Below are 19534 nucleotides of genomic sequence, written 5' to 3'. Positions count from 1 at the left end.
CCCGACCAAGTGCAAATTGTCCCGAAAAACAGGTTCACGTTATAAAACAATGATTTCAAGTTCCGAACTGTCGTCGAGCGAGCGCGCGGGGCGTGCGTGGCGAGAGATTGTGCGGTGAGGGAGCGATGGTTTTTTTTTCCGACTTAAGTCCTAAAATCCCGATAAATTGATATTTTTTCTCGATAATAGCGCCTTTTGATCTGGCAACCCTACTGAGTGCGCCCGACTACCGCGGCCGTGACGTTTTCGATTATGCATATTGCCTTTGTTTACCGATAATTTTCGTTCGGAACGTCCCCTTGAGCTAGCTCGTTTTCGTTACCTATCGAGCGCTAAATGTTTGTTTTATAAGTTCCTCGTAACTTCGGATCTCTTAAGACCGGTCGCAGCGATTACGCTGGCCGGACTGATAAACGTCATTGTACGGAGAACTGAACAACTTCCCATTCAATAAACTTTGGCGATTTTTTGACGCCGACATATTTTGGTGCAACCGACCCCAAGAATTCATTATTCTGAATACTCAGCTTAACGCACAGACAATCCAACCTCTAGACATAGCATAGTCGCGCTACCCCCTCTGCCACACATACGGTAGCGTTACTCCATCTTTGAGTCAATCCCGTGCCTTGATTGGTCCGTGTCTTTGAACGGACCAATCACGGCACGGGATTCGCTCACCTCGTCCCCCCGCACCCCCGTATTTTTGGCAGCATCGGTTTCATGAAAGAATTGGCTTAAGCTCAGTCTAGAGGTTGGATTGTCAGTGGCTTAACGTTTAACTTAACCCGTTAGATTCGCGTTTAATTCACACAATCCACTCGGCTATCGGCTTAAGCCCTAAAAATGAAAATAGTGTCCGAGATGCGCTCAACGGGATAAGAATAATAAGTAGAGATGCACCGGATATCCGGTATCCGGCCGTTATTTTAGTATCCGGCCGGATACCGGATAGTGACCTACTATCTGGCCGGATACCGGATAGTAAAATTAACACATTTTGGGGTAAAATATGGAATCTAAAAACAGTCACGGTCATAATGCTAACGACACAGTAGATAGAAATGAATACGTAACCAATGTCACACAATACCTACACTTATTTGATTACACAAAAATACGCGCGCGCACTTGTAACGAACTTAATACGTAAAATGACATGATAAAACTCGTTACGATCCTATAAATGTGTCCGCGCGAACGTTCACTACGAAACAGGTCGAAACCTGCACGATGCGCAACTGCAAAACTCAAAATATAGGTATAGTTCCTCCGGCCGAATATCCGGCGGCCGGATACCGGATATTCGGCCAGTGTCCAGGCCGGATATCCGGTATCCGGCCAAACAACTATCCGTCGCATCTCTAATAATAAGCATGTGTCGTTGGCAGTTGTTCTGCGACATCACGTACTCGGTGATGTCGTGCACGGAGGGCGAGGCGGCGCGCTACGCGCTGTTCCTGTGCCGCGTGCTGGGCACGGCCATGCGCTGGCACGCCGACAAGGCGACCTTCCACAGGGAGTGCGCGCACTACCCCGGCTTCGTCACCAAGTACCGCGTCTCCAACCAGTTCACCGAGGCCAACGACCACGTCGGCTACGAGAACTACAGGTCAGTGTTTTTTTTAATCTTTATTGAAGAGCTTTATCGCTTAGCGATTATATCGCTCCATATAATCAACATACAATCACCCTCATTTACGATTACTAAGGCCTATATTGACTAGCTTGAAGAGTGCTCTGGCCTCGTTCGATAATGGAGAAGCCAGGGCACTATTGCAGCCACCAACATTGTGAAAAGTATTACAGGATATTTTCAGTTGACTCCTAAAGGATTCGTTCCGCACACAGGTCAGTGTTGGGCGCCTTTCAGTGCCAAACGAAACTTACGCGGCGGTGCGTTAGTGAGACAGCGTTATTGTTATGCACGTAGTGTTAGACCAGGCTAAGTTGCCAGCGATTTTGATAGCACAGACTGTGCAAGTGTTATTCTAAATGTCATTGTTGCTGCCAAGTTAGCTTGGTTTAACTCTAGGTATATAGCGATGTCCCGCTCGCAGGCGGCGTGCATTACCCACCCAATGTAAATATCGAACTTAAGAGCCAACAGGAGTGGTCATTTCTCCATACAAACGTACTCAACTGTTTCCTCCGTGGGTTTTGAAGCTAGAGCAATGATTTTTTCAACACAGATTAATAATATCTGTGTCGGACCGTTTTGCTTTTTTTGATATTTTTGTTTTTTAAGGCGCTAGAGCCCTTCAAAAATGGCCAAAATGACCTAATTGGCTATGCCGCAATGAGAGGCGTGCTATTCAAAACTGACATCAATTAGTCAAAAAAGCAAAACGGTCCGACACAGATAATGTCATAATCATTTAGATTTCCAAATTTGGTTACGATTGGTTAAGTTTTGGAGGAGGAAACAGTCGAGTACGAAACCTCGATTTTTGATATTTTTACGCAGGATTTTTCGCCTTGTCCTTATCGCATAGTTTTAGGAGCCGCTTCCGTTAGGGAGACGGGTATATTTACCTAAAATATTTAAAAGCTCCTGTTGGCTCTTAATCCCTGAAATCCCAGAGGTCCAAAGGGTGCGACCATTATATAATTATGCGAGGGTTTTGAGAATTTTCTGGCCACTCTTCCCCGTGGTAAAATGACGTGAGATTTGTTTCGACTCCCTCCCTCTCTCCCTTAATCTCACGTGAGATCTTCAAATTTTGTATTTTTTAGTATAAATGCGTTTCATTTATTAACATACTTTTTTATTTCATTTATTTTTATAAATGCATTCTCCAGACACGTGTGCCACAAGTGGCACTACAAGATCACCAAGGCCATGGTGGTGTGCCTGGAGTCTGGCGACTACGTGCAGATCCGCAACGCGCTGATCGTCCTCATCCGGGTGCTGCCCCGGTTTCCCGTGCTCGCTAAACTGGCGCAGATCATCGAGAAGAAAGTTGAGAAAGTAAGGAATACATTTTTCTCAAACTTGCAGTGAAATGTTGACATGACTTACTTCAAAAGAAGTCCGAAAATACTACGTATACGGTGCGATGAGTGTATGTAAAGGAATTTCGTCTAGCCTTAGGCTTCGTTCACACGGCATTGTCCTGCACGTTTTTTTGCAGTATACGTCTTAACGGATAAATAGTGGCACATACTTTGTGCATAGAACCATTCACACGGCGTTTGTACTGCAAAGAAACGTACATTCTTTATACGTTTAAACGGATACTCACCGGACTTGTCAAGCAAATCGAATGAACTTTAACGTATTCGGTTTGCAGTGACGAATAGTATAGTTCTGTTTCATTCACACGGCACAATTTTATACGTTTTTTAACGAACAAGCGTCTATAGTACTCGAGCGTTTTTCGGAGGGGTCACACGTATTTTGTTTGGAATTTCGAGGTTATTTCAAAATGGTTGACGAATCTTCTATAGATAACGAATTATTAATTAATTTAGTGGAACAAAACTTTATATAGACATCCGAAATAAATTGAAAAAAATTGTTTCATCATTCCTAAGTTTAGCGTACCTATAAATTTTCAAATATTTTATTACGCACAGATTTTTCATTTATGGGATGTAGCCAAAACCTTCTATTTTGTCGGCGGCGAAACCGTTATCGCCATCGATACCAAAATAAAAGTACGATGAAGCGTGAATTCATCTCAGACGTCTGCCCACTGCGACAACTGCGTGAAAACTGTCGCTATTCGGCGTGAAAACGGTTTTTAAACGAATGAAAATCTACCGTGTGAACACCCGACTGGTTGTACGTTTAACATCGAATACGTGAAAAAACGTGCAGGACGTTGCCGTGTGAACCTAGCCTTACACACGTAGGCCTGTATAGCGGCCCGCGATAACTCATACTCGTGCCGGGGCCCGGCGGGTTGGTCAACGACACCATCTCGTAACTCATGAGGCCCTGGTACTTGTTCCGCGCTAAATTACATTTTTAGTCAGTTTTTTGCATTGAGGTTTTTACAAGAGACGACATCTCGAACAAAATGTTTCCGCACCTTAGAGAAGTGCATGCATGCATGCGAAGCCGAAAATTGTTAATAAAGACGCCACGAGTATTTTTTGACTCAGTTAAACAACGTTACATACAATATTTTTCTACGACCAAATATTTACTTAATACAGAAAAAAAAATTAAAATTGCCTTCGTGCGTGTTAAAAAGTTGCAACAATAGCACAAGAAAATATAATAAAAGGGATGGAATAACATTTCACCGGTAAGCAATGGAATAACTGTTGATTTACTATTATTTAGTTTTAAAAGTAAATATTTGGTCGTAGAAAAAGTATTGTATGCAACGTTGTTTAACTGAGTCAAAAAATACTCGTGGCGTCTTTATTAACAATTTTCGGCTTCGCATGCATGCATGCACTTCTCTGAGGTGCGGAAACATTTTGTCCGAGATGTCGTCTCTTGTATATACCTCAATGGTTTTTTGCTCGATTTTAGCCACCGTAACCTATGGATATTTGATTGTGAGTTCGAAGAAAAGCACTATACAAAGCTCGGACTAGAAACGGGGTTGCCGGCCGTGTATTCCCGTCTCCATCTTGGCTTGCACGTTTCCCGGCTTCTATATTATTGTACTATTAATCTGTCAGCTCCCACGGCTCATATATGAGCCAGAACGCTTATGGTGACGTCATATCGTGGGATTCGACAGGTTAAAATGTCATGTACTAATCGAATAAACGAAACAAACTAACAATGAACACGTTTCACCAGGTAAGAGAAGAGGAGAAGACGCATAGGCAAGATCTGTACGTGCTGGCGACGGGCTACAGCGGGCAACTGCGCAACCGCATGTCCAGCATGATGCGGGAGAGCGAATTCCATCAGGTCGGTGCAGCTGAAGTAGGCCAGGGCTCTCCAAACTACGGCCCGCGATCCTGCCAATTTTGCTCGCAAAAGGAATCCACACAATAGGCTACATGACTATTTTTTTATGGTATCAATCGATCGGGTTTGTTTTTAGGATCAAATGTCTAATGGGATACATTAAAGTAACACAAAAGTCAGAAATTGTAGTCAAAGTCCGACAGTTGCACTTCACTCGCGAAACGCCCTATACAAGACGGCCAGAGGCCGTGACGTCATCGCCCATCTTGTAGTATGGACAAAACAAGAAAATTGCGTTTTTGTCGGTGAAATATTGCGTTTATGTATATAGTTGCTATACAATATTTTTTTGGATGAAATGTAAGGAATCGAATGGTACCCTTACTTTTATCGTTTTTGGAAGTTAAAATAAACTTAAATTTTGAAACTTTCAGGTCCTGTAATTTTGTAATTTTTCAATATTTTATTTTAATATCCACATTATTGTGATAAATTGCTCGTTTGCTATCTATTTTACTAGATTTTGTTATAAAATTCAACATGTGTCATCATCCCTATTCGACGGTGTTAATACTGTCAATGTGCTTAGCACATCAGAAAACTTAACATATACTAAAAGTTTAGTTTTCGTTTCATTACACTGCTGTGGTATGCAGAGTAGTATAAAATAGCTAGTTACTGTATAGCAGAAACGAGACGAGCAAAATTTTAAACATAAGTAGTATTTTTAGAGTTATGGAGGTAAAACTTAATGGTACGTTTACACGCTTGCCGAGGCTTGGCAAGCGTCTACAAGCTTCAAGCCTTTACAAACGCTTGGATGCCATTTACATGCTTGCGAGTGCGTTACTGTGTTCCGGACAAGCAAGCATGGCAGACGTGGACGTTGAAGTTGTGTCGGAAATTGCTCTAAGTAAACACTAAACACGCGCCAACGTGTAAATACGTCGCAAGCGCTTGCCGCAAGCTCCTTTTGATCTGTCTCCAAAAACCGACACTAGCCCGGATCGCGACAAGCTCTTGCAAGCTCACGCAAGCCAAGCCAAACAACCCCGTTCACACGCTTGTGTTTCTGGAAGCTTGTTGAGACTTGCCAAGCGTGTAAACGGACCATAAGAACTCGGGCTATAATATATTACGTCGCAAGTTTCGCGCGGGTCGCCATATATTTTGTTCCTTTCTAGTTTCCTGGCTCTACGCCTCCTTTTAGGCCGGGGACTGGTCGCGAGCGGCAAGGCCGGGCCGTTCATACAGTCGGTCGAGCGCTATGTATCAATGGTCTCGCTCGATATGCCGCGCGCCGCTCCGCTTGCGACTAGTCCGCGGCCTTAAGGCGTCGGAATGTTGGATGTGGAGTTAGCTGTTAGATAATAGTACATTATTGTCGAGGTTCGGAAGTAGCTACTTGCTGGCTGAGGATTCGTTTTAAACGGACGACCTTGGGAGTCCGTTTAATTGAATCCGAAGCCAGCAAGTAGCCTTCCAGCCGAGTCATATATAGTGCTTTTCTCAAAAATGGTGCAAGAAATAGAAATTTTTTACCGGAGCAACGGTCTAATTATCACAGAAAAAAGTAAAACCATTGAAAATATTTGCTTTGCCGCCTTTAAAAAAAAGAAGTGTATTTTTCTGCTGAAAATACGCCAACCTATTTGAGACACCTAAATAGTCACGGTACCAACATTATAATAATAAGTGCTGATCATCTGTTTGGCTGTTTAATTGGACCTATACCTTCATTTGATATGGCCATTTCAACTTTTAAAAAGTTTGGAACTCGTTAAATAATGGAATTCGTATGCAACATTGCAGTCCCGAAATCGAGACTGCAATGTTTTTAACTTTTTAATTTTTTGACTGACCATAAACTACGCACTTCGCGACCAATTTTTTAACCGTCAACGTCGACTTTGCCGTCCATTTTTGAGAAAATAATATTGTGTCTGGGGCTGGGCTCTGGGCAGGTGGTGCAACTGCAGCCGGGCGACAAGCACAAGGCGGCAGCGCCCGCCGCGCCGCGCGACGAGCCGCACAAGCCGGAGCCGGACACCGCGCCGCCGCCCGCGCCCGGTATGTACTAAACATTATTCCCACTATAGTTCGTTTTTTAGGCGTGAAGCGCTGGTGGCCTAGCGGTAAGAGCGTGCGACTTTCAATCCGGAGGTCGCCGGTTCGAACCCCGGCTCGTACCAATGAGTTTTTCGGAACTTATGTACGAAATATCATTTGATATTTACCAGTCGCTTTTCGGTGAAGGAAAACATCGTGAGGAAACCGGACTAATCCCAATACGGGCCTAGTTTACCCTCTGGGTTGGAAGGTCAGATGGCAGTCGCTTTCGTAAAAACTAGTGCCCACGCCAATTACTGGGATTAGTTGCCAAAGCGGACCCCAGGCTCCCATGAGCCGTGGCAAAATGCCGGGACAACGCGAGGAAGACGAGTTCGTTTTTTAGGGTTCCGTACCCAAAGGGTAAAAACGGGACCCTATTACTAAGACTCCGCTGTCCGTCCGTCCGTCCGTCCGTCCGTCTGTCACCAGGCTGTATCTCACGAATCGTGATAGCTAGACAGTTGAAATTTTCACAGATGATGTATTTCTGTTGCCGCTATAACAACAAATACTAAAAACAGAATAAAATAAAGATTTAAGTGGGGCTCCCATACAACAAACGTGATTTTTGACCGAAGTTAAGCAACGTCGGGCGGGGTCAGTACTTGGATGGGTGACCGTTTTTTGCTTGTTTTACTCTATTTTTTGTTGATGGTGCGGAACCCTCCGTGCGCGAGTCCGACTCGCACTTGGCCGGTTTTTTAAATACATAATACAAATACAAATGTTTATTTCTTAGAATATGGTTGTACCTACCATAAGATGGTCAAATTACAATAAATGCGTCATTTTAGTAATAAAACTGAACATTTATCTTGATCAGAAACAGACAAACGGGAGTCACGCACGAGCGACCGGCGCCGAGAGGAGGCCGACCGCGACAAAGAATCCAAACGCGAAACACGAGTGTGAGTACAGCTTTATTACTTCCAAATTACTACATTTATTATGCTACTAGCTTTTGCCCGCGACTTCGTCTGCGTGGAGTTAGTAATTTGGGTAGCTTATTTTTACCCAATCTGCTTTTTAACGATTCCCCATACAAACTTTCAACCCCCTTTTCACGCCCTTAAAGGGAGATTTTTGAGATAAAAACTACTGTCCTTCCCCGGGACTCAAACTATCTTCATATCAAATTTCAACTAAATCGGTTCAGCGGTTTAGGCGTGAAGAGGTGACAGACACACAGACAGACAGACACTTTTCGCATTTATAATATTAGTATGGATTACGCCAGAAAAGACATTAAACACGTCAATTAATTAAACTGCTGTCATTTGGCGGCAAAAAAAACCATTATAATAATCGTTAAAATAAAAAAGTGACATCGTCCTATTCTTTCTTTTATTTCAGTTTATTTTATAATTTATTTATTATTTAGTGTGGTGTAACTATTTTAAAAAACACATCCAAGTATTTTATAAATAATTTGTTCCCAAAGTTATACATTGCATATTGTACAAATTACCTAAACTAAATTGATGATACATTGCATGTTGTACAAATTACCTAAACTAAATTGATGTATTATATTTACATTCAGGACATCTAAAGAAAGAGCCAAAGAAGAAATTAGAAGCAAAGAAAGATCACCGAGAGATCGTCAACACAGAGTAAGTTGAAACATAATAATGTTGTGTCATTTTAGAAATAAAAACAAATGAATCCTCAATTAACATTATATCTTTTTGCCAGCTACTAAGTTACAACGAATCAGTTACTCGCTGGTAGAGTGGAGGACCAATCAGACAGATTGATCAAATACTGCAATAAACTCGCATACAAGTTCTCGCATTACCCCACAGACAAGACACCCTCTAGACTGAGCATAGTAACGCTATCCCCTCTGCCACTTATACGGTAGTTTTACTCCATCTTCGAGTCAATCCCGTGCCGTGATTGGTCCGTGTCTTTGAACGGACCAATCACGGCACGGGATTCGCTCACCTCGTCCCCCCGCACCCCCGTATTTTTGGCAGCATCGGTTTCATGAAATAATTGCTCTAAACTCAGTCTAGAGGATTCCTAGTCTATGCATTACCCAAATGATCATTTAATCCAGCGGTCGGCAACCTCGGCCTGTCAACCTGTCACTTGCGGCCCGCGAGCCTTATTTTGTATGTAATATTGACAAACGACAATATCTGATAGTCATAAATATTAACAAAGTACGGCCCGCGTCGACTTCGTTAACTACTATGTGGCCCTTGGCTATTAAAAGGTTGCCGACCGCTGCTTTAATCCCTCGAGTCCCAGCCATAGGCAATGCCAAAGACCTCCAAGTGGCATGGGTTTTTGACCATACAATTTTTAACCTCCTAAGCTGTATGGCTGGGATACAAGATAAAGAAATTCGAACCTATATATAACCACAGAATAAATAATAGTACTAAGTACAGAAGACTCACTCTCTAACAAAACGCGTTTGTTACGATCAGCACTGATATAAAAAAAATATATATATATTCTGGGGGACATCTTACACAGATCAACCTATCCCCAAACTAAAGCAAAGCTTGTATTATGGGTGCTAGGCGACGATATACATACTTATATAGATAAATACATACTTATATACATAGAAAACATCCATGACTCCGGAACAAATATAAGTGTTCATCGCACAAATAAATGCCCTTACCGGGATTCGAACCCAGAACCATCGGCTTAGCAGGCAGGGTCACTACCCACTAGGCCAGACCGGTCGTCAGCATATGGCCGCTAGGTGGCGACAGCGCCACGCGCGGCTTATGGCTTTCCCCAAAATTGGGGCCGAACGGATGTACTTTTAGCTACCTGTAGCAAAGCGACGAAATCGCGGAGTGAGACACGCCTGATATGACTTAGAAAATAAGAGTTGATTTTTCTGTTTGAAAACTTTGAACAAAAGAAATGCCACTTATTAAGTACGTAACGTGCCACGTATTAAGTCTTACTGATCTTGAGCCTAAGGAGGGTGTGAAATCTCGTTGTAATTTCGCGTGGGATGTCGCGTCCTTGGGACTCGATGTGTTACGTTAAGTGCCACTTGCACCATTCCACTAACCCTGGGTTAGCAGAGTTTACCCTGGAGTTACCATGGTTACCAGTACAATTTGACACTGAGTTAACGGTTTAACCGCTTAACCTTGGCTTAGTGGGATGGTGCAAGTGGCCCTAAGTGTATGTGTTGGTGCAGGAGGAGCGGTACCTGGAGACCGTGTCGCCGCCGCTCGACCACCGCCACCCGCCCGACGACATCGATCGAGGTAAACAATCAACCTACTGCTCAAATATACAGCGGGGCCAGTCATTCATGGATAACCTTCTAACCACCTTAGGCTGGTCCACAAAATGCATTTATAGGTCAAGTTAAAATTTTGTGGTTTACGAGATAATTGAAATTTTCTGTCTTTTTAGCTACCACCTTAACTTCATTCATCATTTAGGCCATATGCTATGGCGCCATCTTTTCGAGCGATGGCTCGATTATTCACACCTTTGACCTATACTCGAGTAGATGAAATTTAATTTAAGACATAAAAATAAGGATCAAAATCAAATGGCGTTCTAAAAGGTTTAATCATGTGTTGAAAGATGGCAGTAAATTTACTATGACTACAAAATTTACTTTGACAATCCGCCTCTATACTAAATTCTCTTTGGTAAAATGTATGCGTATTGACCTCGTGCCCTTTGCAAACGCTTCTTAACCCCTCGAACGCCATTGTCAAAAATTTGCTACTGAACCTTTCAACTGTTCATTACAGTCCAAATTGTCTGGGACGTATACGGGACAAGGCAGTTGAGGGGTTAATGCGGTGCAAAATAAATAATTAATCAATATTAGGACATGTTACACCAATCGATTAAGGCCCACAGTAAGCTCACAAAGCCTTGTGTTGTGGGTAATCACACAATGGCGTATGTAACATATACATGTAAAATAGTCGGGAACAAATAAGGAATCTGTGTATGCGTGGTGTCTGTGGTTAATCTGAATTAAACGTTAAACTTATAACATTCGGAATTGTCCGCAGATGTGAAACGCCGTAAAGTCGAAAGCAGCAGTAACGGCAAGGTGAGTATCGTTGTAAGTAGCCGGCCTCGCGTCGCGCCCGCGCCGGACTGAGCTGAGGATTGGGCTGGGCCACGACCGCACCGGAACCTAAACTAGTACAAGTGCTTGCTAACTACCCGGACCCTCAAGAAATAGTGTGTAAAAGACTTTAAAAACATTAGCCAGTGATAAATAAGTGTCTAAAAAATCAATTTAAAAACAACGGACTGTGTAAAACATGTAAAATAAATAATATCAGAAACGAAACTCCGGCGTCACAGCAAGAACCACTGAGCAATAATTATATAAAGAAAATGCAAACCGTGAGAGAATAATTGAGGACAGCACAAACAAAGGAAAAATGAAAAAAAAAAACATAATGTGAAAGAAACATCGAATACAGCATAAAGAAAAGAACAAAGTAAGAAATGAAGAAAGCATAGTGTAAGAAAAAATCAAAACCAGCATGAACAACGGAGTAACAAATGAAAACAATGACCACAAATACCTTATATAAATACTAATAAAATAGAAAAATGTGATAAAATAAAAAACTTGATTTTATTGAAGACCATCAACTGCACCATTAACCATAAACTACAAGGAGGGAAAAGTTGGGAATCGTCCACATTCACACACTACTTTGTGAACATCGGCAACTAAGACGACGCTTCGTGTTCAAACGTAAAAAGATAAGACTGAAGACGCACGAAGATTGACAATACAAAGGAATACTAAAATATCATTGAATTGAAGCTTGCTGCGAATCTGAAGAATATCAGCAATTTAAACAATCTAATAACCCTGAGTGAAACTTCCATCAAGATTTTTATGAAGAATGAAGATGAAGAAAATACAAAAAAAGCCTTATAAATATAAAATACTATCAAACAATACTAAACGTCTCGTACCAGGAAACCGTAAAATCAGAAAAGCTGTGAGTCGTTGGTCTGTCAGCCCAGTCCAAGTACGCTATGGTAAGGTATTATCTGTCGTAAAAATGTTGAGTCAAATGATCCAGTGAATATGTGCAACTAATTATTTGTCAAAAAGGAAGGTACACCATGCAAGAGGAATCGGAACATATATGTTTATACACATACAGCCTGCTGAGAGATACCGGACGGATTAAGTGGACTTATAGTAGAATTGAAGACGACCATTGTGTACAGATGAAGTATTGTTACAAAAGAAATATACTTCTGGAAGGAATGCAAGGATTTGATGTCTGACTGAATACAAATAACTGAATGATAATAATAAGTTGCCGTATTCAACGTTTCCTTTGACTCAATTATATAATAGCTAGTAAAAAAAAATTCTAGATTCGTAAGCTGTAAATATGTAGATAACACTGACAATCCAACCTCTAGACTGAGCTTAGGCCAATTCTTTCATGAAACCGATGCTGCCAAAAATACGGGGGTGCGGGGGGACGAGGTGAGCGAATCCCGTGCCGTGATTGGTCCGTTCAAAGACACGGACCAATCACGGCACGGGATTGACTCGAAGATGGAGTAACGCTACCGTATGTGTGGCAGAGGGGGTAGCGCGACTATGCTATGTCTAGAGGTTGGATTGTCTGTGGTAGATAATTATACAATGATTTTTATAATTGCTTGGTTATCTGAATGTATGATTTAACATGTTTTTTTGAACAAGCAGGGCAAAGAGTTAGAGGAACGGTCACCCGAGAAGGAAAAGCGAAAGACTAAAGTCAGAGGTGATGAACGTAAAGAACGTAAGATGAGCCGCAAACGGGTAAGTTGGACCAACACTGCACACACTAGATAAATCATAAATTAAAAAAAATAAATGGGAACAATCTTACACAGATCGACCTAGCCCCAAACTAAATAAAGCTTGTACTATGGGTGCTATGCGACGATATAATATGTACATACTTAAAATAGATAAACACATTAAATACATACTTGTACATATCATTCATAACACGGCAAAATTTTTCGTGATGAAACACAAATAGAGGCAAGGGTAGTCTAGGTGCCCTTTTTACTTGCAATCCACACTAATATTATAAATGCGAAAGTGTGTCTGTGTGTTGCCTCTTCATCCTTTAACCGCTAAACCGATTTATTTCCCGGGAAAGACATAGTTTTTATGTCGGAACTGTCGGAAGTCATCCCTAAAGAGCTGAAAAGGGGGGGTGGAAATGAGAAAATAAATGAATTGCCTGTTCAGTGGTGTAAGCAATTAAACATATTATGCTCAATGTTATTGCCATGAGATTTTATCCAGGCGCTGTACTCACTTAACTGCTGGAACTAATTCCACGCAGACGAAGTCGCGGGCAAAAGCTAGTATTATGTAAAGCCTCTACTGTATCCCCAAGAACACCGAAAAATGCATCGGAATTTTAAAAATGTCAACAATTTGACAAAGGATATTCGGTAATATCACCACAACACTTTACAAATGCCATTGTAGTATCTGGGTATAAAACAAATAAAGGTCAATGTGGACAAGACCGTCTAAGTACAAGTTGTTTCGTCGCTTTTAACTGTGGCGTTTGCACGCATACTCACGCATACTCCCACTTACACGCCGGTAAAGATAAAAGATAGTTTATTCAAGTAGGCATAATTACAATGCGCTTATGAACGTCAAATAAAGCTAGGTAGACCGGCTCCAACCCTACACCTCTGCCCCGAGAAGATTTAAATTCCCCCTCAATTGGAGGAGGGTATCCCATTATGGGACCGGCAACAAACTTGGCGGGACACATCTTTTCAAAAATAATTACATATCTTCTAAATAATTACATCTTATAATTAACATGCATTACGAGAAAAGGAGCATTAGAGACGAAGGAGTGTAGCTCTTCCTTACTGACTGTGTTTCAGATCTGAACGTACGTACAACAATAAGAGAGTTTTTGCCCTCTGATGGTCTTACCTGCAATACATTCTCCACATTTACCTAATATACAGAAAACCTCGCATATTTGAAAATATTAAATCCAGGAACAGGAATGAGGAAGTCTAGGTATCAGCAGTACAAATTCGTAGGAGGTTTAATTAAAGACTGACGAACTACAACTATCCTATACCTAAGTAAACATAATCTAGGTGTACCCACATCGTATATACCTATATACATATATCACAAAATATAATAAAGATTTTTTTCTTCTGTAGGATAGAGCTGATGAATCAGCAATTGTAGAACAGAAAAGACGGCGCGACGAACAAAAAGGTAATGGCAGCTTCTTACCTTACAGCCTGGCCACGATACTGCGTGACTGACTTCGGCTAAAGGTAGACTTCCGAGCGAAGCGGCTCACTGACGCGGCGACAGAGCGATAGTATTATGCAGTATGGAAATGTATGAAATTACTTCCGAGCGCAGCGTCTCAGTCGCAGCGACAATGCCGTCGCGTCAGTATCGCCCGGCGATAGCGGCCGTGCTATGTCTGCGCAAGCACTGTCGCGCAGTCGCTACTATCGCACGTAGTTCCTTTATGTTTTTGGCGCAAGTTCTTCATGTACCATCGATAAAATAACTGACATAAGCTCCTGAATTTTGCATTGTTCTCAGTTTTTTTAGTTTTTTTTTATCGAGATGCTAGTGTCTTCATCATTTATACTTTTGAAAATTGAGTTGGGTAGGCTTCGCTCCATATTATAATAGAAGCGAAACTCTTCTTCTAATAATATTTTCATAATTGATCGGTTCATCATGTATCAACATGTCTGCCCTGTATGGAATAACAACTGCGACTGTCGCCGGTTTCGCGCCGCTCTCGGAAGTGTATCTGCGTCGTTACCGCTGCGACACTGACGCAGCGGCTCTGATGCTGCGGCCGTTGCGACAGAGCCGCTTTGCTCGGAAGTCCAGCTTTAGGCGACTACCATAGGTTGGAGCGAGACAGCGATCGGACTTTTCGTTCCCACCTATGGTTTTCGCCTTAGCCCGCTTAGTCGCAGCCAGTCGCGAAATGTCGTAGCCAGGCCGTTACTTTAGACGGGATCTACCGAATAAATAAATCAATTAAATATTTTGCCATTTTCATTTGCATAATCACATGATTTAACCAACAAAGTTCGTTCGAAGTGATCGTAATAAAATTGTTATAGTATACATTATTTATGAAGTAAGGTCAGGTTGGGTAAGTGAAACACCGGGGCAATTGAAACACTTTTATGGAATTCTCAAACTGTTTCTCTTGCCCCAAGCAAAATAGTTTCACTTACCCAACCTGACCTTACCTATTACTTCCATAAAGAATGCTTAAATTTAGCTTATATGTTTTAGCTGTTTTAAAGATGGGAGGTCACCAAAACGGAGCGCAGGAAGAGCATCATTACGAGAAATATCATAAACGGGTAAGAAACTTCACATATAGTTTCTGACTAGAATGGAAATAGACCCATGGCAAAGAGAATTTGAAATAGAGGCGGATTGTCAAAGTAAATTATGTAGCCACAGTAAATTTACTGCCATCTTTTGACCGAAGATTAAAACTGTTAAAACGCCATTTGACTTTGATCCTTATTCTTTCACTGACATGTGTTAATTTGTAAATATTGAAATTACCGCCATCTAGCCGAGCATAGGCCAAAGGTATGGTGCAAACTTTTCGAGAGATGGCGCCATAACCTTTGGCCTATGCTTGGCTAGATGGCGTTAATATCAATATTTACAAGTTAATACATATGAGTGAAAGAATAAGGATCAAAGTCAAATGGCGTTCTAACAGTTTTAATCTTAGTCAAAAGATGGCAGTAAATGTACTGTGGCTACATAATTTACTATGACATTAACTCTCTAGACACTCTATACTCTTTGCCCATGGTGTGACTACGAAAAAAAAACGACAAATGGAAATAAATACTAAACGTTTTCAAATTGCAGCTAACCCCTTGGCGGGGCGCGCTAATCTATATATGGGGCATTATCTATGAAAAGGGACCTTATTGTCGATGGCGCTAACGCCGCACAGCGTCGCGCGGCATTGTATTTATATCGGAGCATCGTTAATAATGGCGTAAGCGCCATCGACAATAAGGTCCCTTTTCATAGATAACGCCACATATGAGATCCTAAGATTTCAGCTCAAGATGCGTAGACAAGATGCCAATCGTTCACGCTCCGTAGCGTAGCGCAATTATCTCTTTCATTCTTCTATATTGGTGCGACAGAGACAGTTGCGTTTCGTTCGCCAGATTTTACACACGATTATTGGTATCTTGTCTAAGCATCCTGAACTCGGAACACACAAGAAAATATGTTTTAGCAAATAGCAATAGAGTCGAAATATGTAAAACAAGGCAACAACATACCATTTATTGTTTGCAACGCAAGCCCAAGCTCCAAGTTCCGGCTTGCCCAAGTAGCCTATTTTTTTTTTTCAAAATAACATTGTATATGAGATCTTAGGGCTCGATGCTAAGGTTTTTTAGCTTAAATCAATGTATTTGTTCTGTAAATAGGCCACACGCGCACGTTTGCAAGTCTGACTACTAGCACTTCTGAAATTACGACATCGGTCGAGAAGAACCGGCGCAACAAACTTGTCAGTTAGTCGAAGTCGTTTACGTTTAGTAGATTTATAAAATACAATGCGTTAACCCTTAGTTTGTTATGGACAGGTGGGTTTACGTTTTTAATTTCTTTTTTGCTTTAAAAAAATCATAAAAGTACATACTACAAGCATCGTACCGTTCGTACGATATGGCGGCGTGATTGAAATATTCACTTTATGGGTCGAAATCGAAATAATATTAAATGTCAGGGTATGTATAAATAGGTACATATGAGATATGACAGATAGCTTACTGGCAATTGGCATTACAAACTGGTTTTGACAGACCTGTAAAGGCCCCAGTACACAATGGGTCATCGCCGGCCACTCCAAGGGACGCAGCCATGCGGTAGAATGACATAGCAATATCACTTGCTCCCTCTAACGCATAAATGCGTCCCTTGGAGTGGCCGGCGATGGCCCATTGTGTACTGGGGCCTTAAAGTATAGTAACGATCAACAACAAGAATGTTATAACACACACACAACAGTTATAACATAAAATTGTGTAGTAGTTACATAAAAATGTACGAGTTATGGGTGTCAGATTTAATAAAACATTTCTTTTTTTACAGGAAAAGTCGCCGTTCAGGGATCGGTCGCATGAAGAACCGAGAGATAAACAATATCCTTTTTAATATCTTTATGTTGTCGTTTACGTGTCTAACGTTACGTATAATGCGGCCGCATCGCATCACAATTCTCCGTATTTATATACGCCGGTTTTTTTTCGATTTCGTTAGCTTTCATTTGTACAGTACTTTTCATTGCTCTCAAGTAATTTATCATCGACACAAAATAATCAACACTTAAGACATTGAGGACATGTCTTACCAAAAGAGTTAAACATGGCTTCATACATTAAAAATGGAACAAATCCTCACAAGATCTGTCAAATTTATGATAAAAGTATGTACATATTTATAATACAATTTATTTATTTAGAGAGATTTAGAGGGAATATTTTGGCTTGCATGGTGTTCAAGATTATTGCTTACATACCTAATATTAAAATATAAACCTACTGTCGTAAATAAGGTCCCGTTGAAGTTAACGGAATCCAAGAAAATCACTGTATAATGTCTTAAGAAATTAATATTGAACGCAAAAGTATATTTCGGACACGTTGACAGAGGCAGGGTCGCTCGAGATAAAACGGTGACTTACCGTACAATACAATATTCTTCACATACATAGTTTACAATAAACTGTATTATAACTAGAGATGCCACGAATATTCGGTATTCGGCCACATTGCCGAATATTCGGTATTCGGCCGAATGTTCCCTACTATTCGGCCGAATGTTCCCTACTATTCGGCCGAATACCGAATATTTGTTGCCCCTACCTAAAAAGAAAAATTACACAAAAAAATACCAAAAATTAGGTACTAAAATGTATTATTGGAAAGTTGTTAAATAGGAATACCCTTTTTTAAGCATTTGTTGATTATGAAATATTTTAAGTATTTTTATCATGGGTCTGATTCGATTGACTCTAACTACATTCATTAAGTAGTTCTGTTTTACAAAAATATGTCTTAGCAAACGTTGTGCTTTGTTGGCGAACAGTTTTCATAATAATTGCGACTCACAATGTTCGCATATTCGGCCGAGAGTTTGGCCGATTATTCGGTATTCGGCCAAAGCCATTATTCGGGGCATCTCTAATATTTTATAACATTTTTCTACTCCAGCACTTAAATGTGTCAATTAAATGACTGACAGTGATATCTAAAGCAATGTCATTTGAATGATTTGTCTATAGGCTCATAAGATGACTGCTAGCAGTCATCTTATGAGTATAATACAACTGCTTTATTTTTTTTAAAGATATAAGTTCCGTTTTTTTAAATAATAACTCTTTTTTTTTTAATAATAACTCTTTTTTTTTGCTGCAGCTGTCATAGAAAAAGTAATGTATGCAACAGCTCATAATTGGTTCTTAAAATTCTCGGGTCTTTTTTTACAAAACTCGACTACGTCTCGTTTTGTAACTTCGACCCTTGAATTTTAAGAACCCTTATTATATCACTGTTGCATAAACTACTATTATAACATTCCTTAACTATGCTATACTAGACGGTCCAACGAGTCAAAGTTGAGAAGATAAGAAGAGAGAAGAAAATTCGTGGCTCCTGAGTTTAGAGATAATTTAAATAGTCGGATTAAGAAAATACATTTTGCATGACAAGTGCAATAAAATATCTTTCTTGACAACTCAGAATGGCTTTATTTGAATATGATCGATGAACAAGTATGATCTTATGGTAATTTAGAAATTTCTAGTTGCGGCACGTTCGACGTTTAAATCTCGGGCGCAAATATTGTCCATCTCCACTACAGGTTATTCTACACTTTCTACAGGTAGTTCAAGCTTTGCTAAGTTTGAGGCTAGGTCGATCCGTGTAAGATTGTCCATAAAAATGATTATTTGTTTATTCTTAAAATAGAGTGCTCACTCCATACATCAGTTTTGGTACCAAAAAGACTATTGTTTTCAGTGTCGACATCTAGCATCGAGTACCGGAATTATCAGTAGCGCTACTTGATACTAGACTAGATGTCTAGTGAGTCGCAACTCACTAAAATTGTATTGAACAACAATTTACAATACTAAAGCAGAAGGAGTTGAAAATAGTTCCGGATAATCCGGTTAGCTACTTATATTATTAGCTGAAATTTGTTGAGCATTAGGATTTTGGGTTGGTGCAACATCTATTGTCAAGTAGCAGTACTGATAATTCCACTACTGGATGCTAGATGTCGACTATGAAAATAATAATCTTTTTGATACCAAAACTGATGTATGGAGTGAGCACTATGTACGAGTATTTTTATATCTATGGTAGTAAAGTCTATTTTTTTATTCGGTAGACTAAAATGACATTTCATAGTATGAGATGACACATGTTGTTCATACTATGAAATGTCATTTCAGTCTACGGAATAAAAAAATA

At 40.6% G+C, this 19534-nt stretch overlaps 1 protein-coding gene across 1 annotated transcript in view; it reads left to right on the top strand.

The window, feature by feature from the left end:
• Positions 1-17220, top strand: part of LOC134662405 (THO complex subunit 2) — a 42519-nt gene extending 25299 nt beyond the window's left edge. Inside the window, exons 18-29 of the mRNA XM_063518619.1 lie at positions 1392-1612; positions 2803-2971; positions 4766-4879; positions 6844-6949; positions 7815-7899; positions 8535-8604; positions 10170-10239; positions 11011-11051; positions 12696-12791; positions 14189-14246; positions 15306-15376; positions 17151-17220. Coding sequence (XP_063374689.1) covers positions 1392-1612; positions 2803-2971; positions 4766-4879; positions 6844-6949; positions 7815-7899; positions 8535-8604; positions 10170-10239; positions 11011-11051; positions 12696-12791; positions 14189-14246; positions 15306-15376; positions 17151-17213 — 1164 coding nt within the window. The 3' untranslated portion in view covers positions 17214-17220. The remainder of the gene's footprint in view (positions 1-1391; positions 1613-2802; positions 2972-4765; positions 4880-6843; positions 6950-7814; positions 7900-8534; positions 8605-10169; positions 10240-11010; positions 11052-12695; positions 12792-14188; positions 14247-15305; positions 15377-17150) is intronic.
• Positions 17221-19534: the final 2314 nt, after the last annotated feature.

This window comes from Cydia amplana, chromosome 3 (assembly GCF_948474715.1).
Source record: "Cydia amplana chromosome 3, ilCydAmpl1.1, whole genome shotgun sequence".
NCBI lineage: Eukaryota > Metazoa > Arthropoda > Insecta > Lepidoptera > Tortricidae > Cydia > Cydia amplana.
This window is presented reverse-complemented; position numbering and strand designations above follow the sequence as displayed.